At 37.7% G+C, this 26,903-nt stretch overlaps 1 protein-coding gene across 1 annotated transcript in view; it reads right to left on the bottom strand.

Annotated features, from left to right (window-relative positions):
• The window catches only part of Erap1 (endoplasmic reticulum aminopeptidase 1), a 30,934-nt gene continuing 4,031 nt past the window's right edge, over positions 1-26,903 (bottom strand). Inside the window, exons 2-19 of the mRNA XM_090331595.1 lie at positions 23,919-24,462; positions 21,349-21,487; positions 19,547-19,681; positions 16,461-16,581; positions 15,604-15,758; positions 14,595-14,708; positions 13,307-13,438; positions 12,886-13,017; positions 12,652-12,723; positions 11,422-11,576; positions 9,557-9,636; positions 7,355-7,538; positions 5,501-5,657; positions 4,659-4,843; positions 3,659-3,820; positions 3,043-3,183; positions 2,206-2,287; positions 1-375 (exon numbers count right to left, since the gene is read on the bottom strand). Coding sequence (XP_090187721.1) covers positions 220-375; positions 2,206-2,287; positions 3,043-3,183; positions 3,659-3,820; positions 4,659-4,843; positions 5,501-5,657; positions 7,355-7,538; positions 9,557-9,636; positions 11,422-11,576; positions 12,652-12,723; positions 12,886-13,017; positions 13,307-13,438; positions 14,595-14,708; positions 15,604-15,758; positions 16,461-16,581; positions 19,547-19,681; positions 21,349-21,487; positions 23,919-24,448 — 2,832 coding nt within the window. The 5' untranslated portion in view covers positions 24,449-24,462 and the 3' untranslated portion in view covers positions 1-219. The remainder of the gene's footprint in view (positions 376-2,205; positions 2,288-3,042; positions 3,184-3,658; positions 3,821-4,658; positions 4,844-5,500; positions 5,658-7,354; positions 7,539-9,556; positions 9,637-11,421; positions 11,577-12,651; positions 12,724-12,885; positions 13,018-13,306; positions 13,439-14,594; positions 14,709-15,603; positions 15,759-16,460; positions 16,582-19,546; positions 19,682-21,348; positions 21,488-23,918; positions 24,463-26,903) is intronic.

Here is a 26,903-nt window from a genome sequence, read left to right as displayed (position 1 = left end):
TATCATGTAACCCTTTTATTAATTACAATGAAAATATAAAATTAAAAAAGAAAATTCTAATTCATCCAGACATGTTCAAATGGATAGAGTTGAAAAGTATCTTCAGAAACAGCCAAAATAGCCATCTCCAGTTGGAAAATATATCCAATCTATTAAATGTTCACATTAAACAACATTTTGGTGATTATAGGTCACAGAAACTTGGCAAGGAACAGATTGCTACAATAGTTCAAGCTTTTCACTTTGCAGCCATACTCTGATTTTATCAAAATTCTTATCCATCCAACGTATATTTTCCTCTATGGTTTCAACTGTTTGTTGAACACAACGGAGCTGAGAACCATTTTCTTTCAAAGAGCTGAAGAATCCTTTTACCTTGTTAGAAAAACAAAGTGAAATTGTTTTAAAGTTAATTTTGTGTCCATGATGCCAAAGGAACTTCAAGTCAGTTAAAAGGAAACTGAAACCAGAATTCAACATTTGTCACAACTGTATGTAGAAAACAGCTCTGTGTTTCTGGATGTGATTATGGCCACTTAAGCTTTAGCTATTTGAAATGAGCTCATGCCTCATGATGTCAGGGTTTGGGTTTTCTCTATAGCTCTGTTATTTATTCACAGTTGCCAGGCTTTAAAAGGCTTCCCTGTTCACCATTTTATAATTAAGGTTTAATTGAGTGTGTCTATTTAATGTGTATTCTGTTCTATACACACAGATGCAATCTTAAATTCTTAAAACATGATAGTTAGAAAGCAAAGTACAGAGTATTTTTGTTGCCAAGCAAAACACTTTCAACCACATAAAATCTTTCTCCACAAGCCTGGCCTTGTACATTATTATAGAAACCCTTCAGGGACTAAAGTTCTTAGTAAATTATGTTGGTGAGACCCCAAACTTTGCCAATGTTTTTTATCCTAATCCACCATTCCTAGATTGCTCCCACAAGGTAAAATGTGCAGAAAGTTACTCACGATCTTAAAGAAGTAAGAAACGCTTGGCTTTCTCTCACCTCACATTCCCAAATCTTTGTTCTTATTTCCTCTCTATATATCTGAGCCCCTTAAGTTCACATGGGAAATACACCAGCAGTGTCCTGGCACTGAACATTGTGCTGTTTTGTTTCACAGCAAAGCATTATTAGCCTTTGCCCATTAATTTTCACAGCATTAATCCACCAATTTACGTTTTGTGGTCCAGAAGCCAGTGTAGGCTAAGATGTGTTATTTATTTGGCATGGATTATGGACAGCTAATTCTGTTAAAGTTCATGCCATAATACCATTTTTGTGAGGTTGGGGGTGGGTGGAGTGGGGATAAGAATAGACTACAGAAAGTTCAAATTACAATCTACATGATACCGAGTTGTTTAAAAATCACAGCCCAGTATGACTTTTAGGAGTTACTAGAACAACCTAGAAAATGTCTCTTCCTCATTAATTAGTCAAAATATTTCACGTGAAGGAGCCTGTAATTATAGCATCATTGGAAGCCTCCAATCATGGAGTGTCAGAGTTAGCTGTAAACTTGTTTTCTCTGTCTTCCTCTGCCTCAGAAATGAAGCATGTCAACTGTGTATTTGTTCAAACCTGTCTGTCTGAGAGCATTTTCTTTACAATAGGAAGTTTAGGTTTGGAGGCACACAATGAAAGTAACTCATACTAACTTCTCACATTTCCTTGACTGCTAGGAAGCTCTGTGATAAATGTAGGACATCACTGCAATAATTTTCTTCGGTGCAAGTCTCACATACAGTTTATCTCCTGCCCACTATACAGCCTTTAATCTTTAACATTAGTTTATAGATCGTTTTTATAAGATGCCTTCATAGTATATTGAGGAAATCATGGAATTTGAATAATGAAGAAAAACAAGATTTGCCTCTTTTACAATAGCTGGCTGATTCCATAGGTCATTTACCTTCCCTGTGCTCTCTTTTAACACCCTTGCAGAAGAACTATCACATGATTTACTCATTCCTAAAGTTTTTAATGATAGATGGGAAAAATTTCTTAACATGTTTGAGAAGAGACATGGTTTCCACTATTTTATTTGCAACTGATTTTTGCTCATGTCATTATTGTGGAATCCATAAATACCTTCCAAGTAATCAAAATCCACTTCAAACTCTTATATTTCTTGCTCGTAACTAATAACCTTTTACTTAAATCTAAAAGAAAAATATACACACATATATGTATTTTTTTACCTCCTCAAGACGAGTTCTAGTGGAGAATTGATTTGTTGTTCCCAACACCATGTGGGCTAGGTAAGGTGAGCCAAGTTCAAACCTAGAAATGGAAATTGTCAAAATCTAACTTTATTCATTCAACATCTGAAGTACCTCCTGCATTTAACTCAAACCTTATTCTGAATGAGAAAGATATATGATATTTCTGCAATAGATCTAGTTGTAACATAGAGTACATGCCAACAGCTGAATAAGAGGTTAAGAATCCAAAAGAAATGGGAGTGTAGGCAGTGCTGCTTGAGTTAGACAAAGGCAGTTGCAAACAACAAGAAGAGTGAGCCAAGCTGGCCTGAGATAGGGCAAAGGCTTCCTGCAGCCAGTGGCTCCAGGGAAGAGTCTTCACAAGGGAAGGGGAGACATTACTATCCAGACACACTACTATCCAGACACACTACATTTTAAGTACCTTTACTGCTTAACTGATTTAAAAGTCACTGTTATTATTTTTCAAATGTCACTAACAAGGTGCTGGTGACTTATACCTGTAATCCTAGCTACTCAGGAGGCTGAGATCAGAAAAGCACAGCTTGAAGCTGGCACAAGTAGGCAAATCTGAGACATTCATCTCCAGTTAAGCAGTAAAAGGTCAAAATAAGAGATGTAGCACAAATGATAGTGCACCAGCCTTGAACAGAAATAGCCAAGTGAGAGAGGGCACAAGGCTCTGAGTTCAAACTCCAGTATTTGTGCTGTATGCATATGTGCATGTACACACACACACACACACAGCAAAGAAAAAATAGTGCATTGTTATGAAAAATTATCCAGTCCTAGAATAATTTTGATGATACTTACTTTTGTACAAGCTTATTCCAATTTTCTCTCAGAAACTTCCAGGCCAATGGATAGCCCACTGAGTTTCTGCCAATGAGGTTAAGAATACGTGGAAATTCCTGAGTTTTTATTGTATGTCCCTTAAAACTTTCATCTAATAGCCTGTAATGATTAAGAGAAGAAATGTTAATAATGACAGGTGATAAAAGGGATAAAACAAGTTGCAGTAAAACATCTCACAAAAGAAAAAAAACAGTTTACCAATAATGAAGGTGAAAAATGTAAATTGGTAATCAGAATCCAGCTAAGCCCACTATAGCTCATAATAAAAACTAATGTTCACAGCATGTTTATCATACCTATTGTCATATCTCCTCTCATTTGCCCAAAAGAATAGTTAAGAATAATATTTCTACTAAATATTTCAATTACAATAATGCTTTAAAGATGCACAAATATGTACTCCCTTAACACCTGGATCTCCTTAATTATCTGATATTCTCAATGAGGTGTGTGCCCGCAGAACAAATATCCACAGTGCAATAAGCAATTCCTGGCCAAGAGATAAAACACAGGTGCCAGAATGATCTGATTTCATTGTTTTCCTTGGCTATATCAACATGAATGAGTGACTTACCATTGAAGCTTTTCCCTATTTTGGCTCATACAGAGGGCAAATTCAATTTGGCTTTTCTCAGTACTGAACAGAGAAGACTGGTATTGATTATAAAGAAAATCCCAGCCTTCAGTGTTCTGTGCACCCACAGCAAACACTGCCAGGGTCACGTCAGTAGGCAAGCTGTAGGAAAGAACATATTAATGAGAATGAGTTTGAGATGGAGAAGGAAAGCTGAGATCAATGATGGTGACCAGACAGACAGACACAGAAATACCAGCAAAAACTACTGCTCTGAGCCAGGCATGGTGGCTCACATTTGAAATCCTAGTGACTCAGGAGGCTGAGATCTGAGGATCAAGGTTCAAAACCAGTCTGGGCACAAAAGGACCTGAGATTCTTATCTACAGTTAACCTCTAGAAAACTGAAAACGGGAAGTGGGGCTTGGCTCAACGGTAGGACTCCAATAGGATCACAGCTAGTATTTCTTTAATTGGAAGCATCTGGATTGATGGTATTAATGTTTTCTGAGTTTCATTTAACTCCAAATATAAAAGAATTGAAGTATAGTCTGGCATGGACAGCACAGTTGAATATAATTGAGCATTGGCTATACTAAATGGAGATTATTATAATCCTATTCTAATTTCCTAAATTTATGAGTATACCATCCAGGAGACTTGTCTATCATTTCTTAAGAAATACATAGATAAATCTAAAGGAAAAAGAAAATATGTGATAAAAGAAATATATATATATGGGGCCAGGAGTTTGGCCTAGTGGTTAAAGTGCTTGCCTAGCATGCATGAAGACCCGGGTTCGATTCCTCGGTACCACATACATAGAAAAAAGCCAGAAGTGGTGCTGAGGCTCAAGTGGTAGAGCTCTAGCCTTGAGAAAGTCCAAGGACAGTGCTCAGGCCCTGAGCTCAAGCCCAGGACTGGCAAAAAAAAAAGAAATATAAATATATATACTTATTTTGCCAATAATGGAAAACAGAAGATACCACTCAAGACTGACCTCATATTCCCATTAGATTCCTTCCACTTTGTGAAATAACCTTCTGCCCTCTCCACGCAGGGTGGATACTTGTGCACGCAGGCCAGGAGGAGAAGTTGACTCCGAAGCATTCTCTCTGAGACAGAGCCCTCATCTGCCCAGATCTGTTTATCAATGAGGTCCCTCAGCAGCCTGAGGAGGAAGGACTGGGGTGTAACACAGGGAACAACAACACGTATTACACTATTGCCATAGATCCGCTGCTCCTTCCCATGACGTAACTTTTTAAGCTTTTTGTTTTCTTTTTTCCCCTTTGGTCATTTGTGGGGCTTGATCTCAGGGCCTGGAAGAATCTGACCCACTTTCCTTCCCCAGGCTGGCTTTGAACTGTGATCCTCAGATCTCAGCCTTTCGAGTAGCTAAGATTACAGAAGTGAACCATTAGCACCCAGCTTAATTCAACTTTTTCTAAACCCTGGAGCCATATGATAAATGATTTCATTACTTTTCTAACAATACTTTCTTAAGGGACCGTAAGCTAAAAATGAGACAAAAACAAGCGTTGTAGATCTTTCAAGTACCCAGAAAAAAATCTTAAGACTAGTCATCATAATAGAGAAATCAAGTAAAATAAAGCATAGGTGAAAGGAAGGGAATAACAAATCCAGATTAAGTACAGAATCTAACCTTGCCATTCCTACTTTAGTGCCAAATAAAACAAAAATCATTGCTAGACAATCTAATAATGAATTCTTATTTTTCTTTAATAGTTAGGAAGACATATACACATAACTATGAGCATTAATTTTCACAGGCAAGAAAAGCAAGCCACAATTGTATAACAATTTATTTCACGCTTTTACCTTGAATTGCATTTCCACTTCATTCATATCTCTTTTCTCCATTAACTTATACATAGGTATCAGCTCATTCAAACCTTGGAACACAGGCATAATTTCTGTTTCGTGCTTCAAGTATAAGGTTAAGTCCAATGCTTTTTCAATCGATAGCTTTCCAATGCTGAGTAAAACATACCATGGTTACACTTTAAGGAAATCAACTTTTTGCTTCAACTTACATTGTAACAGTCATCCACAAAGCTCTTAATTAGATTTAAAAAAAAAAAAAGTCCCTTGTAGCCAGGTGGCTCACACCTGCAATCCTAACTACTCAGGAGGTTGAGATCTGAGGATCGTGGTTCAAAGACAGCCCAGGCACCAAAGTCTGAGATTCTTTTCTCCAATTAACTGGCAGAAAACTGGAAGTGGTGCTATGGCTCAAGGGGTAGGGTGGTAGCCTTGAGTTGAAGAGCTCAGGGACCATGTCCAGGCCCAGAGTTCAAATCCTACCACTGACCAAAAAAATGTCCCTTGTAAATCATCTTTTGCATTAAGTCTTTTCTGTTGGACACATGTAGCAAGTCCACACTATTGAAGACATATAATAAGGGAGTGAATGGCATCCGTGATTCAGGTCAAACTGCGTAATATCCTCTCAGATATATTGAACTGTGCACAAAGATTTGAGAGTAGGAAGAGGATTTTGATCAAAGATCCTTGAAGAAGCCTGTTCAGAATGACTGTCTTTCACCAGAAGTGTGTCACATTAGTGAAAATGCGTTCTCTGCTTCAAAATGACATCCAATATGCAGAGAGACCCTTCCCAGAGTTGATATTAAAGGCCTCAGTAGCAGAGTTTATAATTATGTAAATCACAACAAAACTTTCTAAGTTTCAAACAGCAATAGGTCATGGAGCGGAAATATTTTGACCAGAAGAAAACAAATAAGCAGTCCTTCACTTCCTCTCCATTGCTTTTGGTCACTTTGGGAGTTCCATGGTTTTGGTAGAAGAACCAGAAAGAAGAATTCAGTATTCATGGGGGAAGGACATGGAGTAAAAGAATTATAGCACTGCCTTGTCCCAAATGCACAGCTCCCCGTAGGACTTCAGCTTTGCCCACCTATTCTCGGAACTTCAGTTATGAGGGCTTTTTTCATATATATTTTATTGTAATTAATAGAAGGGTTACATTATATTCACCAGATAGAAGGTACATTACTTCACAAACATTGATACCCTTTCTCATGCCTTGGTCCCCATTTCCCTTCCCCCTCCCCCATTAGGAAGCATTTCCTTAAAAGCCTTTGAAAAGGGATAAAAATGTTTAATGTTCGTCTATTCAAAGGGCATTTGATTGGCTCAATATAATAAGCTAGGTTTTATGGTGATTCCATGAAGATGGGTCAAGTTCTGTGTTTCTTCTTGTCTTTTTTTTTTACACTCTTTTTAACATGTGATATAATAAAATTAGGTCTTGGTCACTTTGTCTTTCTACAAAGGCTTCAAGATAAAGCCTAGAATGGGAGAATTTGCTATCGTGGGACCAGACAACATACCTGAAAAGCAAGCTTTAAAGGAAAGGAAAGGGGTGCCAACTAGGGTACCTTCTCTTAGTTTTTTCTACATGTTTGCTTCTGTAACATCTGAGCTGTTAATGAGAAAGATGAAAATGCAAACTCTGAACTTCAAGTAGGCTAGCAGCAGCCAGACAGAAGGTTAATAACGGCTAATAGCAATTTTTGAGTGGTTAAAAAAATGAGTGAAAATATGTTTCAACTTCTCCTTAGTAATCAATCAGTTTCATCTTCAGAAGTCAAGAATTTGTACAACAGCTGCTTTCAGAAACAAGCCACAACTCCACACATCTCGTATTACCTGACAAGCTGGAATGCATTGTTAATGAGACTCGCCCGATCGTTACTGCTGATTACTGTGTGTGTTCCTTTTAAAAGGCCAGTCAAAGAATCCCATCCATTATCCTCATAATGCACAATGTAATAGCCATTCATTCCTACATTAAATTTGATCCATTCCACTGCTTCTGGGAGGATGAGCACATCTAGAGCAAATAAATCATAGCTCCATTTACTCTCTGCACCGGTGAAAGCTTCTCTGATAAAACACTGGGCAAGGAAACTAGGGAAGACTAAAACTCAACAAACTAAAATGACTTAGTAACTAGACAATAACAACCCAACAGACAAAACTTTTACACACCAATTTTAGGAAGTCTGTATATAGATATATGAAAAGAATACCAGTGCATTTCTGGCCATACCTAAAAGATTCCCTAGTAATGGCAACATTTCCATTGATAATCTTGACTTTTTTCATATTACAACACTCAACCATTTTAATATCTTTAGTATTATGTTGGCCATTAAAAACAATGCAATAGGGCCGGGAGTTTGGCCTAGTGGTTAAAGTGCTTGCCTAGCATGCATGAAGACCCGGGTTCGATTCCTCGGTACCACATACATAGAAAAAAGCCAGAAGTGGTGCTGAGGCTCAAGTGGTAGAGCTCTAGCCTTGAGAAAGTCCAAGGACAGTGCTCAGGCCCTGAGCTCAAGCCCAAGAGTGGCAAAAAAACAAAAACAAAAAACAAAAAAACAATGCAATATTTTCAGCTTGGTCCTTTTTGATTTTGAGGAGGGTTGAAGGGGGGGATGTTGAAGATGTGATATTGATCAAAATGCATTGTACTCATGACTGCTTCATTATATGGCATTTCCTTTGTACAACTACTTAAATGTATTTAAAAATAAATTAAATATGGAGGGTGTGGGGGAAGAAAAGAGGAACAAAACATGAGGAGGGGTATCAATTTTCGGGAAGTAATGTACCCACTACCTAACAAATACAACTGTAACCCCTTTATTCATTACCCTGACAATAAAATACAATTAAAATAAATTAAGTAAATAAATAAATAAATAAATTCTGGACACAGAAAGTGAAACACAAAGATGCAATGCTTATGTGCCTATATATATAATATATATGCACACATAGATAATGAAATGAACTCTAAGAAATAGAAACAAGAGATCTCTTCATTTTCTTTTGTTGGTGATTTCTTATGTATTGTTTATTTACATGTACATCGCTGGGAGGGGGAGTGGATGGGATGGACACAGAACTCAAGGGAAAAGGGTGACAGTGCAGCACTGGAGCTCCTGGGACATTGACAAAGTGACCTAAGCAACTCCTAGTTGGAGACGGGAAGGAGGGACTAGGAAAGAGTGAGAGAACAGGAAAAACTGTACGAAGGACATACTAAATCCACTAGCACAATGATGTTCATTGTAGCACTATTTACCATAGCAAAGCTATGGAACCAATCCAGATAGACGCCCCTCAGTTAATGAGTGGGTCAACAAGATGTGGTATTTATACACAATGGAATTCTATGCTGCTGTCAGAAAGAACGACATTGCCCCATTTGTAAGGAAATGGAAAAACTTGAAAAAAATGGTATTAAGTGAAGTAAGCCAAACCCAAAGGAACACAGGCTCAATCTTTTTCCTCATTTGTCATAATCAGTATAAACCTTGGACTGTCCTAGCAGAGTTTACAATAGGGCAAAACCTAGATACATAAGGCCATATAGGATGACGCTAAATGAAAGGACATCCAGGATATGGAAACAAAAGCCATATAATGTGTGATTGTTGTTCTTAATGTACTATGTTATTTCTCATCTCTTTTGCTGTCCCTTGGTTATCTCATATTGTTATAGTATCTTACCTTGTTATCTGGTTATTTGAAATAGGACAGGGAAGGGGGAAAACAAGATGAGGGGAGGGGGTGGGGGGAGGGAAATGGGGACCAAGACATGAGAAAGGGTATCAATATTTGTGAAGTAATGCACCTTCTATCTGTTGAATATAATGTAACCCTTCATTACAGTAAAAATATATGAAAAAAGGAAAAACTGTATGAAAAGATGTATTCCTCACCTCACTCAAGTAATCCCTCGGTATATCACATAATAATAAAGTGAATTTTAAAAATAAATAAAACCTAGACATTTCCATACTCCCTCCTTAAATTGGCTATTTTTTTACAGTAAATTACCTGTCTCTGTCTTCAGCAAAAATCTCTGGACAGAGTCTGACTTGCTAGTAATGAATGTCAAAGGAACATGCCATAGGTACCTAAGGGACAAAAAGATGGAGTGCCAGTTCATGAGTTCACTCAACAAACAGCTGATAAATATCCTCTCGTACCAGGTATGTTATCAGGGATGCCAGAACAATATGGTGTAAGGTTGTTTGGGCCCAAATCTAAAAACAAAATAACAACAAAAAACAGCTTTTAAGAACTCCTTGAGTAGAGCTGAGAATTTGGGTTCATGTGACTGGAGGTCGGAAATGACACTAAACAGTAACCACAAGTGACAGCACAGATTAGTGTCCTGTGGCTTCCACACCAAGAACACAGGTCATGTGAACTTCCTCGTAAGAGGCACAGCCTGAATCTCATCCAGAGCAAACTGGCAAAAGCACAGTTGGAGCACTTTCAAACAAAACAAAATTCCTAGCCTATTTCTTCAGACATAGCAAGAGGGCTAGGATATAGCTCAGTGGTAAAGCACTTGCCTAGCAAGTGCAATGTCCTATGTTCAATTCCCAATACCAAAAAAGAAAAGACAAAAAAGCAAAAGGAAGCTGGGTGCAGTGGCTCACGCCTGTAATCCTAGCTACTCAGGAGGCTGAGATCTGAGGATCAAGGTTCAAAGCCAACTCGGGCACAAAAGGACCAGAGACTCTTATCTCCAATTGACCTCTAGAAAATGGGAAGTGGGGCTTGGCTCAGGGGTAGGATGGTAGCCTTGAGCACAAGAGCTCAGGAACAGCACCCAGGCCCAGAGTTCAAGCCCCATGACCCACAAAAAGAAAAGAAAAGAACAGAATCACAAAACACACATTTAGCAGGGGAGAAAGGAAAAAGCCAAAATTATATGATATTTAGTTTAACACTACTTTAGCAACCAAAAGCCAATTTTTTTTCATGTTTTGGTAGAAAGATACTTTAAAACAACTGGAAAAAGTTAAGTAGGGTCATACAGATTAAATAACAGTGCTATGCTAAATTCTTTTCTTAATTTTGATCATTGTTCTGTGATTAAGTGAATACTCTTGTTTTTGTTTTTTAATGGAAATACCACACACATATTTAGAGGCAAAGTAGTATCTGCCTCTGGTGTGTTTCTTGTTTTTGTCTCACATATGTACTCATTGTGAACTATTTTATAGATCCAGGGAAAGATAAGGCACCATTTTGTTACTGTTTTTGAAGGTTTGAAATTATCTTGAGATAAAATAAATATTTCTACATGGTGTCCATCCAGGTCAATCACGTTACAGCATTTCATCTCTAATGTTATCCAGTGTGATCCAGAAAGATGAAAGTTCCAGCGTCTAACTCACACTTCCAAAGAGGAGAACTGAGTCATAATTCCCAGAAATCACTACAATTATTTAGTCAGCTCCAATCTAGATGCCAAGAACTTCTGTAATTTAGCTGCAGTTATTTAAATCAGGGGTGATTTTAAGCTGGTAACTATAACTTACATCCTATTAAACTATGAAGAATGAGAATGTTAAAATAATGATGTATCATCAGTTTCACTAAGATTAGTCAAGATTGAAACTTTCTTAATCCTTCTGGGAAGACAGGGAGTATAACTAAATTTCACAGAAAATGTAAACGTAATTGATTCAATCATTCACTCTCTTTAGTGTATATTAATTAGTTTGAAGGTATTTCACCATGGTATTTCACTCTGGCATATACAGTATTTGAATCAGAGTTACACCCTCACTTAGTCTTTGTGGTGATAAAAGTAAAGGTACTACTTCAGAAAGTTGCTTTTTTTTTAATCCTATCAGGCTGATGTTACCTAGACAATAAAATGAGTTGTATTCCATAACCATTACCCGGTTTGTGGGGTGCTGTCAGCTCCCTTCATATAGTGCTCTTGCTTCATGTGTACATTCCTCCCTCTCACAGTGATGGTTATCAAGGGAAAGCCCTTCTGCAGCGTCCAGGTGTTCATCATGGTTTTCACGCCCGTCACCTCCTGATGCCAGTGCTGATGGCACATACAAATGCAGATGTGTCAGCCACTTAGACTCAACTCCAAGAGAAGCGAAGTTAGCTTGTGCTCAAAGGTACACTACCAGCTGACAGCTTCTTCTTTCTGCTCCCTAGCCTCCTGCCCCAGCTCTTTCCCCCAGTGTCCCAGCCTTCCCCCTTCCATTGAGACCACCAGCTGTTTACTTCCTATCTCCTTCACCTGACAGGGGTCTTTTGGAAGAGAGGGCATGCAGTTCTGCTTGGCACACTCTGAAGCTGGCATAGTATGGGCATCCAGCAGGCAAACGAAATAGTGTATGAGGAGAGAAAGGAGAAAGTAGATGGCTAGGTTACTGGCTCTCAGACAAGGTAGGTGGAGAGAAGATTTTATCAAGAGCCTGTACTTTTACAGTGATAGAAGCAGTCAAGAAAATAAAAACATTGTTGATCTGCCTATAAAAAATACTCCTGACATCCAGATTAATAAGAATCAGAACATTAGTTTCTCCAATGTTATGAGGTTAACAGCTAAAAACATGAGTCAAATCTAAATTCAAGTTCCACTACATAATGTACTAACCACATACCTTTGGATTTCATATTCTCACATGTAAAGATGGCAATAGCAGAATCTGGTCGGTAGGTTTGTTGTGCAAAATAAAGAAGGTTGTTGTGTAAATACTTAACACATGCCAGATACAGAATAAGCCAGCTAGTTTAAGACTTCACACTGGCATCATTTCCTCTCTCACAAATGCAAAGCTCTGACAATTACTAACATGTCCTCCTGATTGATAAAGGACAGTCCTAGTCTACCAGAGAAGCATATTATAAATACACTATTAGAGATGGAGCACTGGGGGAAAGGGTAGATGGAATTAATCTCACAAGAAGTATTTACCATAGAAGGTAGAGCCACCCTCCTGCTTAAGTTCTTTTTAGAAAAATTATTTAAAAGGATAGCTTATATTCTTACCTAGAATGACAGCAAAGTAGCCAAGGAACTCAGAAAACTTAATACAGAGCTAATCTGCAAAGAATATGGAGTAAAAAAACATACTCAGGGGAACATCTCCAATTGGAAAACCTACTGAGGATGAAGAAGAGTGTTGACTTCTGAAGCAAAAGCCATCTGCTGTCTGGGTGTCATCTGTGGGGCAAATCTAAAAACCAAAAATAATATCACTGTATTTCTGTAGAAAAAATAAACAATTATTCTTCTCAGAGGGAATAACAGATGGGAGGAGAGGTAAGAGCAAAACAAAATAAAAGAAGGTAATGAGAACATCAATTTCAAATGTTCTTACACACAGAAATATACTCACATTGGTCATACTATTCCATAGGTCCTCATTTTTTGTGTTTTTATAGCTATACTTGAGGAGATATTGCACAATTCCACTTTTAAACGCATCAGCACCCAGATAGTCTCTTAGCATATTCAGAATACAAGCTCCCTGAAAAGATAACAGAAACAGAATTTCTAGTTTGTTCTCACATTCTACGTTGCAATTTATCTTATAGTATTGTTGTTCAAATTGTCAACCCAAGAATTAATCCTTGGGATTACAAAAGAAACTACACAATCAACCTAAAAGAATTCACTCCAGCCAGCACAGACAAAATAGAAGGCATTCAACGGGGTTTGGTCCAGAAAAAAAAAAGAAAAGCCATCTACAACCTCACCCATAACCATTCTCCCCCAGAGGAGACACATAGAATTCCTGATTTACAATTTGATTTTACCTTCTCATAGGACACATCATCAAACATCTCCCGAATCTGAGCAGGATTCTCCACAGGTGTGGACACGGGGTGTGAGGAATTTAATGCATCTACTTCCATTGCATCAAAACATTTGCCCAAGAAATAATCCTCCTATCGAGACAGAAAAGGCAATAGAAAAGAAAACAGCACCCATGATTTACATTGAGATTAAACATATGAAAGGAGAAAGGATTGATCTGGAGTAGTGGTCTATACTTCCAATTTCTGTAGCAACTAGCCCATATGTTAATATTTGTGATATACAACAGAATTACTATACTTTTTAAACATCATCTAAGAAATAATCATTTTAGTGAAGATTTTAGGGTTTACTCATCTCAATATTTATCATTTTAGAATAAAGAAAATTACATATTAACTTAAAACCAAAACTATTTTGCCTTTATCAAATACATAGTGATTTAATCATTTCTATTCATTATCTGTAATGTTGTAAATCAGTTGCTTTAAAATCATGTAATCAAATTAAAAATGGAGGATAACTTCTAACTTATTTGGCACATTATCCCAATTTAATAATATGCACCCACAATCATTTTTATTCTTAAAGATTGTATGTAAATATAGAAAAACATTTATGATATGTTACAGTATAATATGGATATAAAATTTATAATTATAACTGTATATGTGTATATTATAGGTACAAGTAGGTAAAAATAGGAAATAAATCTACACAAGTGGGAAAGAAATAGTAAAGTGTAAGACTAGAGTTTTTCTGTGTAAATTTTTTCTTTCAAATTTCACTGTATGTGAATTTCTCAAGGTTAACATATTATTTTTAAATAAAGGTGTATGAGTTCCAAAGTGTTAAGTTTGTGACTTATGCATGTACATTAATATATAATGTAGTGTGCAGTTACCTTAAACATAATTCATTTGATTAATCAGATTGTGTTTTAGTGAGATAATGGAAATCTGCACCTACACTTTAGCAATGACAACCCAAAGGTCAGGAAAACTATACAGAACATGTTTTTATTTCTATTGCTCTGATATAAAGGAAGACAAAACCTACTAATTAGTCCATGATCTAGATCATAGATTCATACTCAAGTCTGGAAATAAGACTTTGTGATTGATCTCAAAAATTCACTGGCATCTTTGAAACCTGACATATACCTAAGCTCCCAATAAAGGTATCATTAAAATAATTTTATAAATCGAGATTAGTAACCACTTTTCTAGTGAGGTTAAACAAAAACTTATTAACCTAGAAGGAAAAGAATCCTAAATAACAACTTACGACTTTTAGTTCAGGATGAGTCACACTAACAGACACAAACTCCATAAACTTGGCAAATCCCTCATTGAGCCAAAGGTCATTCCACCATTCCATAGTGACCAGGTTTCCAAACCACTGAAAGGAAAACATGGCTTTAGTCACACATTACTGGAGAGACTAGAACATTTATCATCTGTAATAGGGCAGCTGAAGGCACAAAACAGAAATATACATGAAATACACAAGGTCGGACAACAATCATACAATGTGATCAGGTTACAAATGTAAAAATGATGAAGGATAGGAGAGAATGAAGAAAGGGGTGATATCAATTAAGACACATTATATTTATAAACTGATTTGTTGCATGATAAACCCCTTGTAAAACTACTTAAAGATAATAAAAATATAATTTAAAAATGATTTTTATAAAATGTTTGGAATGAATTGTACCACCTGGCTCCCACCAGGGGGATGAAAAGTGGGAGAGAACGAGGGAGGGGCAAACACTGTCCAAAACAGAAATATACCCATTATCCAACTATGTAACTGTAACCCCTCTGTGCATCACCTTTATAATAATTTTTTTGCCAGTCCTGGGGCTTGAACTCAGGCCCTGGGCACTGTTCTTGGGCTTTTCCTCAAGGAAAGTGCCCTGCCACTTGAGCCACAGCACCATCTCCAGATTTTCTAGGTATGAGGTACTGAAGAACCAAACCCAGGACTTCATGCATGCTAGGTGAGTACTCTACCACTAGGCCAAACTCATAGCCCAATAATATTTTTTAATATTTCTATGTGAATACAAAGTAAAAACTATGAATATATAAAGTCTCATAGATCCCATAGAAACAATGTGAAAATTTAGTCATACCTGTTTGGTTTTGGACAAACAGCATTTCACTATGTAGCCCAGGCTTGCCTAGAACTCATGACCTCCCCCCCCTCCATCTCAGCTTTCCTCAGTGCTAGCATTACAACTGCATGCCAATAGACATACTTAAAAAAAAGAGAGACTAAACTTGCATACCTGGTGGGCAAGTTCATGAGACACAATCATTGTGATTCCAAGTTTACTGGAGGCAGAAGACTTTTCTGCATCAAATAATAGAGCAGATTCTCTATATGTGGTCAGACCCCAGTTTTCCATAGCACCAGAGGCAAAGTCAGGAATCGCAGCGAGATCTTAGGAAGAAAGCAATAAAGTAAATTAATCAATCTCAAAGGTATGCACTTCCCTAAATACTCTAAGTGGGTCGTATCAAGATCAAAGGAAGAGATAATGTGGCTGTCCAAAAAACAATGATGCCCCAGACTAAAAGACATTTTCATCGTGGGCTTAGGGACGCAATCATTTTCTAATGTGACCAAAGCAGACTTGTATCTCAAGCCTCTTGATTCCATTGCTAATTCTTTGACCATGAGATTGGGAACTGGATAATCTGAGCTATTACTTCAATAAGCATTCTGTTTTAGGTGCCCAGAAGGTACTTACCCCTGAAATATCGGACCCATGATAATGTTCAGGACTCATATAAGAAATAAAATGCAGATTTATTTATACTCTGTGAATTCATTCATTCAAAAATTTTACTAAGCACCCCTTATATCCCCTGCCAAATGTGCCCATGACCAAAAAAAAAAAAAAACCCCCAAAAAAACACAACCTCTGGCAATTACTGTCTTCCTAACAACATGATTTTCTCATGGCATATACCTAAAAGACCACATTGAGATTTGTCTTTGCCATAATCAGAACTTTATTGTATAGACCAGAGGTAGGCTGATGCTCAGAAGGGTCAACCTGATTCTTGACACAGAAAGGGCCACAGAGAGAATCTTGAGGATGTAGCAGTTATAAGGAAGACTGGGTGATCATATCCCTACCTTGTTTTGGGAGAGGATAAGGAATGCTGAAATAATCCTCATAAAATTCTAGAAGAGTCACTGCAGAATCCAGCGCATAATTTGCTTGGTTTATCTTGTCTGGCACAGTATATACAGAGACCTAGAGGAAAAAAAATCACTTGATTTCAGCATAAACGGACATTCAAATACCACAATGGCTTCTCCCTACAACTGCAGAGAAGTTGGAATCATCCTGTGGGAAAGAACTGTCGATATTAATAAAGACAATTAAGAATCCCACATTTTGTGTTAAGACTGACTGTCTCTAATAAAAACTCATTTCTTAAAACAGCTACCTTTGTAGCTGTTTTGGTTTGCTTTTCACAAGGTCATAAGGAAGGAAGTAAAGTGACAACTGACCATCCCATGTTATCAAAGCATTGTAGCTAGCTTTTGTCTAGTGGACATTATCATGGTGCACAAGCCACTGAAGGAATCAGGGCACAAGAAGTGACAGCCAGGGCCTGGCCACAGCAGGAAGTCTAATAGGAGACACAAATCCTGATTAAATTACACCTTCAAAGGCCATGTCCTTAGTGTAAAGGTAAACTAGAAACAACTACCCCTTTTGCAAAGAAACTACTATTTAAAAAAAAAAGTTTCATTTAAACCTTGGTACTGTATGGAAGAGAATGAGAAACTCGGCTCAGAGAACTTATAGCTAAAAGCTAACTCGCATGATATTTAACAGCTCGACTCACAATAACTAGGCAATCTCTGAAGCTACAACCTCATTTTAATGTCTCTTTGGACTGGTAGGTATTCCAAGATTCACCATATGAGAGCAAATGAAATTAGTCTGGAGGTTTTTACTTTTTCAAAATAAGCAGAATAAGTTTATACTTAAAAGTGAAAAGAAGCTGGGTGTGGTGGTTTATGCCTATAATCCTAACTATTCAGGAGGCTAAGATCTGAGGATCAAGGTTTTGTGCCAGCCCAGGCACAAAAGGACCTGAGACTCTATTAACCTTCAGAAAACGGGAAGTGAGGATTGGCTCAAGGGAAGGGTGGTAGCCTTGAGCTGAAGTGCTCAGGCCCAGTGCCCAGGCCAAGTACAAGCCCCATGATCCACAAAAACAAAACAAAAACAAAAACAAAAAAGTGAAAATAAAGAAGAGTTAATAAGAGAGGATTCTCAAAGAGATAGAGAAAAAAAAATCACTTTTGATTTAAGCAATGTAACTCCCAATAAATGTAAAGAATCAAGATACCACAAACAACAACTAACCAAATATACAAAGGCTTCAGGATATGAAAGTTGTCAAACACAGTATGTAAAATATTTGTGTAATATGACTTAAGAAATGACAGCAGGGCTGGGAGTTTGGCCTAGTGGTAGAGTGCTTGCCTAGCACGCACAAAGACCCAGGTTCGATTCCTCAGTACTAAATACATAGAAAAAAAAAAGCTGAAAGTCGTTCTGAAGCTCAAGTGGTAGAGCTCTAGCCTTGAGAAAGTCCAAGGACAGTGCTCAGACCCTGAGCTCAAGCCCAGGACTGGCAAAAAAAAAAAAAAAGAAATGATAGCAATAAAAATGTTAATATGGTCTAAAATTATAAAGACACCCATTACTAAAAGATTCAGAAAAGTAGGTAAAACTAGCACAACGATGTTCATTGCAGCACTATTTACCATAGCAAAGATAGGGAACCAACCCAGAGGTCCCTCAGTTGATGAGTGGATCAACAAGATGTGGTATTTATACACAATGGAATACTATGCTGCTGTCAGAAAGAACAACATCGCGCCATTTGTAAGGAAATGGAAAGACTTAGAAAAAAATCATACTAAGTGAAGTAAGCCAGACTCAAAGGAACATAGGCCCAATAGTCTCCCTCATTTGTCATAATCAGTAGGAACCTTGGGCTCTCCTAGCAGAGATTCATAATAGAACAAAATCTAGATACATAAGGCCATATAGTATGACATTAAATGTAAGGACCTCCAGGATATAGAAACAAAAGCCATATAATGTGTGATTGTTGTCCTTGATGTACTATGTTATCTCTAATCTCTTTTACTGTCCCTTGGTTATCTCATATTGCTACAATATTTCACCTTGTTATCTGATATATTTGATATATGCTTAATTGGTTGTTTGAAATAGGAGAGGGAAGGGGGGAAATCAAGTTGTGAGGGGGTTGGGGGGAGGGAAATGGGAAACAGGACATGAGAAAGGGTATCAATATTTGTGAAGTAATGCATCTTCTATCTGATGAATATAATGTAACCCTTCTATTAATTACAATAAAAATATATGAAAAAAAGAAAAGTAGGTAAAGTAATGAGTAAGTGACTTCTGCTTATCATTTCACTGTTGAAAGTAGTATTTCCCCTTCTCTGAAACTTCCGAACCCACTTCCAAATCTCAAAATAAGTCAGCATAACTTTATAGGACAAGAAGCCATAGAAGAGGAAAAATAAAGTGCAGTCCAGCAGAGATGCTTCTGTTGTTTGGCTGCCAGAAAATCTAGCATGAATATATAAAGTATCTTCATAGAGGCATCTCTCTCCACTCATAAATGCTGCTTTGCATTCTATCACATGACATATTATAGTACAGGTTTTTACTGTGCAAATGGTTCCGGGAACCAGAAAAGGTCAGAAGCAAGCCCTGCTTCATTAGCACTTCAGAATTCTCTGGTCTAAATGATCTTCCCAAATCCTCTTTCTCCAACCCAGTGACTGCTTCTTCCTTTCCATAGCCAGTAACTTTTCCTTTTAAACTGCAGAAAGTTATAACCAGTTGCAAGCATAAAGACCACTTAAAGGTATTGTCCAACATTTTTTTTAAAAAAAAAAAGTCTGACCTTAAGTTCCAGAGAAATGGGACTAAGATCAGAGAGATAGTGAGTGAAGAGCAGAATGGATTATGGCCAAGGCTAAGCCCTCTTCGCATTTGTGTTATTAGAATCTCACTGTCATAATGAGTGCTGAGACCCTAGGGCCACTGCCAATCTTGCTTTGCCCAAGATTGAGGGGCCTCAGGGTGCAGGACTTGAGCTTTAAAACCAGAATGATTAGGACAACAAATTGGTCAGTCCATGAGTCAATCACAAGTTCACCTTGATTCCACTCTTGGTCATCTTGCTGACAGACTTGAAGTCTGAAATAATGAAGGCTACAAGGTAGGTGCTCATCTTCACGGTAACGTCAAAATGGTCTTCTATTAATCCTTCTGCAATAGTTACAGATTTCACCTAAAACCAGAGTAATTCAAATTACCCAAAAAAAGCTAGAAATGCAATACAACCAATGCACATTACAAAGAAAAACATGCCTAATGATGAGACATAATATTGAAAAGGCTATCATTTGGCACTGTCATAATCATCTCAAAAGTTCTCTATCTCATATCTGTTTATAATTAGGCTGTCAAGATCAGACCATTCAACTCAGCTTTTTTTAAACAGACACAATTTGCATGCCACAAAACTTGCCTAGATGAAGTATACAATCCAGTGTTTTTTTTAGTGTATCTGGTGTATTTATAATGTTGTAACCTTATCAATTTTTACTTAATTTTGACTAATCCAGATAGTTGCAAACTGATACATATTTGATATATGCAAATCGATAATGAGGATGAAACAGATTGCTTGAGAGTTATCCAGAAACATACTGTCTAGACTATTTTACCTGGGAAAATACATCAGTATGTGCTATCTAAAAGCTATTTGCTACTTAGTTGAAAGTGCTCTAGGCCTCTGCTTCATATGCAAATCATCTTCCAAACTAAGACTTCTCTAGAATCAGCTTTCAAGTGCAGTCAGGAAATGATCTTTCAAATGGGGTGGAGTTGGTAAGGATTTAGTTTAAGTGGTCTTTTCCCCCAAGGGAAAAATCTAATACCTCAGTTAAGGAAAGCACTGAACAGAGATCTTGAAGAAACAAGCAGTAACTGGGGAATCTTATAAATAGATATCTTTATATAATTCAATAGCTATTTTCTGTGCCTTCATACTTTTTAATGTCCACCAGCAATTATCTATGGTGTCTGCTGATCACCTTGTTGATGTGTGTGTACACATGGATGTGTCAGTCTGGGTCTTGAACTCAGGGCCTGGATACTGGCCCTTAGTGTTTTCGCTCAAACCTAGCAATGTACCACTTAAGACATAGCTCCACTTCTGAACTTTTTCTGCTTACTTGGAAATGGGTCTGAAGTACTCATCTGTTCAACAGGCTTCCTCAGGCATAAGCCATTAGCACTTGGCTATATTACCCTTTAAAGATCACAAACTTATCTTTCTGTTTAAAGACTTTCCATATATTCCCCACCAAAATGTCAGTTTTTATTTTTTTTGTCACAGATTTGGGGTTTAAACCCAGGATCTTGTGATCACTTGGCTTTTTTTTTTTCTTTTTTTTTGCTTGAGATTGCACTCTATCACTTGCTCCATGACTCCAGTCTTGCTTTCTGCTGGTTATTTTGGAAATGGAATCTCTTGGGCTTTTCTGCCTGTGCTGGCCTCAAATTATAGTCCTTCATATCTCACTCTCCTGAAGAGCTAGGATGAGAGGCATGCTCTATCAGCCCCTGTCTCAAAATTTGATTTTTATTGTGTTACAGTATTAAGAAAGTGGGGCTGGGAATGTAGCTAATGGTAGAGTGCTTGCCTAGCACACATGAAGCCCTAGTTTCCATTCCACCATACCACATACAGAGAAAAAGCTGGAAGTGGTGCTGTGGCTCAAGTGGCAAAGCTCTAGCCTTGAGCAAAAGAAGCTCAGGGACAGCACGCAGGCCCTGAGTTCAAGTCCCAGGACTGGCAAAAAAAAAAAGTAAGCTGATAAAACTAATTCATATCAAATGCCATTAACTCCTAACTACTGCCTAAATACTTCAATGGCTGTTCAGACTCACCAGTGGCATATTGGAGATGGCCAAATGACTTGGCTCCCTTCTGATTTTGATTGAGAAACTTGCTTTTAGAGCAGGCTCATCAAAGCAGGGAAAGGCCATTCTAGCTGCAGTTGGTTCAAAGTGTGTAGACGCAAGTACCCTAAAGTCATAGCAAATGAAGTAATAGAAAATATCATAAACAGGAACTGCAAAACAGGTGCTATTTGGTTTTGAATTTATCACTAAGTGAACTTAAAGAAAATGTGGAAAAAATATTTTATGTATCTAATACTGCTATGCAGTAAAAGACAAACTGAGAAAAAGAATCAAAAGGTATCAGAATAAATGTTAATAGTCTTAAACAATAGTTAAGCTCTAAGAAGCTGGTAAGAAATAACCTAGTAACTAAGCTGAATCTCAGGTACAAATCATAAATAGCAATTCAGAGAGAACTTATAAATTATTAATAAATCTGTCAAAAGCTTCTCAACTCCATTATAGCACAATTTTTTGCCTCTTATTCTAAAATATTTGCACAACACTGTACAAAATGATGGGTGAGGAAAGATAGCAAGATATATCATAGTATGCGGATTGGGTGACTAAGCAAGTTTCCTTCTAGTAATTTTAAAGAAATTACTTACAATGATTTTCATCAAAATTTTTTAGATACTGAAAAGTTGGAAATAATTTAGTTTTCATATATGAAAGTAGCTTAATAAATAGTACACATTTTAATGGTCATTTAAATGATCAACAATGATAATCATTAATATTAAAACATTTTCCCAACACATTAAAATATCAAAACCTTGTCAAACAGGAAATAAAATTCCTTTTATATAAGCAATATGTGGACATACTAATTATATATGTACACATATTATTTTATATAAAAGTAGGCAGGAAGAATTTTTCTCTGAAATACAAGTAATAACGTATTTCCAGAAACTATGTTTAGGATATATTTTATTTAAAATAATTTTTTTGAGGGCACAATAGTGTCAGTTACCCCAGCTACATAGGAATAGTAAAATAGGAGGATAGTGGTATAAGCCAGCACAGAGCATAAATGTGAAATCCTGTTTCAAAAAAATAACAAAAGTAACTCAGGAGAGATTTTGTGACTCTGCATCCAACTAACAAGCAAAATTTTGAACTGGAAATATGGCTAAAGTAGTACAATATTGGCTGTGAGTGAAAAACAGAAAGATTCTCTGAGTTCCATCCCTAGTACTAGCAAACAAATGAAAGTGAAAAGAAGAACGAAAGGGAAAGTAGGCAGGCAGAAGCTGGAGGAAGGAAGGAGGGAGAGCAGAATAGAAAGAGGGTATGCAGAGGGTGTGACACAAGTGGTAGAGTTCCTGACTAGCCAAGAGCAGGCCTTGAGTTCACAACCCTTACCCTAGTAGCATGCCTTTTTATTTCTTTTGTCAGTTGTGAGGCTTGAACTCAGGGCCCAGGCACTGTCCCTGAGCTCTTTTGCTCAAGGCTATTGCTCCGCCACTTTGAGCCACAACCTTACTTCCAGCTTTTGAGTGGTTAGTTAGCTCTGCCCTACTTGCTTCAATCCACAATTCTCAGATCTCAGCCTCCTGAGTAGGTGGTCTGAAATCAGTATAATATGCTAGCAAAGACAATTTGATTTTCAAATTTAGCACACGAGGGAGGTGGTGGGGGGAGGGAAATGGGAAAAAAACATGAGAAGGGGTATCAATGTGTGAGAAATAATGCACCTACTATCTGGCAAATATAACTGTAACCCCTATACATTACAATAAATTTTTTTTAATTAACAACAAAAAATTTAGCATACAATTCGATTCCTTTCCTTAAACACAGAATCAAAGCAAGGCAGTGGAGATTTCATATTTTCCATAATGTATTGCTATTGATTGAATTGTACTGCCCCCAAAACATATGTTAAGTTCTTATCCTCTCTCTTGGTATCCTAATCCAAGTATTAACCTTATTTTGAAATAGGATGTTTGCACATGTAGTAAAATTAAGAGGAGGCCACAAGGCTAGGTTGTAATCCAAAGTGCTGGGTATTGTGATTAGAGGGGAATTTGGACCCAGAACACAATGGGGAGCGGCCATTTAGCCACAGAACAGTAATGCAGCTGTAAGGCATGGAGTGGGAAGAAGTAATGGCTGCCACAACCATCACCATCAGTACCAGCTGCTAGGATGAGGCACGGAGACCATACCCAGAGACAGACCATTTGTCTGCTGACACCTTTCTTGATTTCCTCACTCCCACACGGTCAGAAAACAAATATGGAGTTTTCTTTAAGGCACTTGTTTGTTTTGACAGCACTAGGAAACTAGTGTATAATAAAAGAATAAAAAATTTATATTATGTCTCAGAAATCTAATTAAATAAATAGAAATTCTGCTAGAGCTTGGGGGAAAGAAAATTAGTTAAAATTGAGAAAAATGAGATTTTTCAAAAAGGCAAAGGGGAAAAGGGCATTTTTAGCAGTATAAAGAAGATGGATAAACAAAACCAAACAAGAGAGCTAAAGAGCATTGTTAAAAATGATCCACCTGAAATAATAACACTGGAAGTTTAAGACATTTTGACTTACCTCACTTCTCCCTCCTTGGTTCTGTAGGTGCTTTTATAAAATCCGTGGAAGTGTTCAGAGAGATTGCCAGCATAGCTGATGAGGACTGTATACCTGTGCCCAATGAGAAGGGGCTCAGGAGCCAGAAGGGCGATTTGCTCATGCGGTGGGTACTGCAGGACTCGCAGTGGTTCTGTAGGTGCTCCCGTCTGTTTCCTGAGGGTAGCCCTGGCTATCTGCAGGAGGTGACTATGCAGGATGATGGTGCTGGTGGGCTGCCTGACAGTGATTTCTATTTCCGTAGTGCCCCAAAAAGTCAGTGTGCTGAGGTTTGCATGGATGGTGAGATTGTAGTGAACTGGGAGGACATGCTCAGGAAGGCGTATTTTGTTCCAAGGAAATGGTGTCCCATCACTCGTTCTTGGAGATGTGGGCTCATTGTGCTGACACTGAGCAAGAGTTGACACTGCTAAGAGAGTCAACAGCAAGGAAAGTAGAAATGACAGTGACACACTTGTGAGTGGCCATTTGAAGGATAGAGACACCATCATTTTGCTCAAGCTACCTAAGGCACACACGTAGAAAAGAAAAATAAAACATCATTAAAAAGGGCATAGTAAACAGAATTTATCTATCCAGCTCTAATAAGCATAAATACAAACTTCTAAATGTACTAAGTATGATCCTGAAAGCAAAGTTAGTTTCCCTATTCTATTTATTCACAGAGGAACAAACAAATCACAATTCATAGCAATCCTAGTACCTTCTTATAAAGCACTGTTTGGCTTTCAACGTTTAAATCTATCAGGCATCGTTCTTTATACAAAGCAATAGAACAAACTTTAGTAGATGTTGACGGACAAGGCATTATTAGATGTTCTGAAATAGCTTCTTAAATGAGTCCCTGGGTTGCAGAATATTTGAATAGAAACTAGGTTGCTAAAATAGGTAAAGATGGATGGTCAAAACCATAACAGAGAAGCATCTGATTAAGATACCACTCCTGGCCAATAAGGCCTCTCAGAGGAAGTGGTTCTGACTTCCCTGGAAGTCAGAGGCCGACAATACTGGAGCCATACCCAGAATGAGGGCCCTGCGGCCCTGCAACTTTGCATTACTGGTTTCAATTTCAAAGTGCCAGCTTTGAGGTCACTCTCTGGGCAAAGTGCAGGTGTCTACACTGCAGAGTCTGGACTTCTGAAGTAGGAGCTGGCACTACCACCTGGCAAGCCTCAAACGGGCAAGGACTACTAGACCATGGGACAACTTCAATGCTTCTTAGAGAGGAGGGAAGGGAAGTGAGTATCTGTAACCATAACACAGATTAATCACATCAATACCTTTTTCAAACTGTTATGCCAAAAGTCAATTTAATACCTGTGAACCGCCTAAAAGTATTCATGGTGATTTTCACAAGCATTTGTGAGAAATAAACCCAGGATTCTCTCATACAAATATGCATGAAGTCATCAACCAAACATGTATTCCATATTTGCTACATACAAGTCTGTGTGCCGAGCAGCAAGTAGAAAATAAGAATGTACATGATATCATCCTTACCCTCAAGGACTTAAAAGTCTGAAAGGACAGAAAATATCCCTCCAGAAAGATGGAATGCTTATGTAGAAAGTTAGAGTGTTTGGGGACTAATAATAAAGATAATATTGGTAAGAATAGACTATTTCCAACAAGTCTGACTTCTATGAGTCTGCAGAATACCCCCATACAAGACCAATATTTGACTGTAGCATAGAAGGAAAGATCAGGTTTGGAAATAAAAGAGGGCATTAAAATTAGATCAACCAAGGCAGAAACTAACTCATAAAAAGAAAAAGCATAGGGCTATTTGGGGTAATTCCAAGGGACCAAACGATACCCCTGGAGGATTTGAAGAATAATGGTTACTCTCAAGGCAAACTGTAGATAACACAAAGGTTTTGTGCAGAGCTTGCTGGAAGTTAAGTTGTAGACCATATTTTCTGTTACTTCAAAGACCATAAGGTATAAAGCAATGTGAAGTTTAGATCTATGCTTCAAAAATCAAGCAGTTTTTTTTCCCTTACAGAAACAGGCTTCTCTAATCTCTGTTTGCCCTAAGAGGTCAGGTAGTTGGCTCCAATTCCAGTAGCTCTGGTTATTCCAACCAGATGAGAAATACAGTAAGCATACACTGTAGATCCCTCAAAATAAGCCTGCCATATGGAATTATCTTTCTCTAATGCCAAAGTTTTCAATTATATCTACATAGTTAAATTATCTAGAGTTTAAAATATTTCTAATGACAGTAACAGTTAAAATGAAATCTATAATGATGAGGTCAAGACATCTGAAAATTCTTTTTTCAGGGTTCTACTGAGAATCCAGGATCGTTTACCACCATAACCCTCACTACCTATGAGCAGTAGCCATTGAGCCCCATATAAGGCACAACTTCAAGACAATAACACTTAACTCTTTACCCTGTTATTTCGGTCTTGTTCTTCCCCTCAGTACAAACTGCACTCAGTACAAACTCCCCTCCCAGGCTCTATGGAATAGATCTGCAAGCTAAAAATAAAGGACTTCACTTGAGCAAACTCAGTTAACATGGAAACTTCCCAGTCCCAGTTCAAAAGGTTCCACCCACACAGAATTAATAGGAAGTATAAACAGGAAAAACACAGGACTTTTGCATTCCCCCTCCTTTTTAAATTGTTTTTAAATCTAGAAACCATTTAAAGGAGGCTCCTATAAATAAAGGTGTGGCTCAAATGGTACAGTATCCGCTGTAAGAGTCTGAGTTCAAGTCCCAGTACTGGGATGGGGTGGGGGAAGGAAAAGAAAAGAATGCTTCAGCTAAGTAGGAGCAAGGCAATTTAGAGAAGAATAAATCTTTATATACTAATATGGAAAAGAGCTCTTGCTCCCACCTTCTCCAGCAGAACCCCATAGCTCAGCACAATGAAAAATTTCCCTTGAACCTGGAGCTCCAGAGAGTAAAGGAAACTTGTATACCATTTCTACCTG

Source organism: Megascapheus bottae, chromosome 4 (genome assembly GCF_031878675.1).
Source record: "Megascapheus bottae isolate mThoBot1 chromosome 4, mThoBot2.hap1, whole genome shotgun sequence".
Lineage (NCBI taxonomy): Eukaryota > Metazoa > Chordata > Mammalia > Rodentia > Geomyidae > Megascapheus > Megascapheus bottae.
This window is presented reverse-complemented; position numbering and strand designations above follow the sequence as displayed.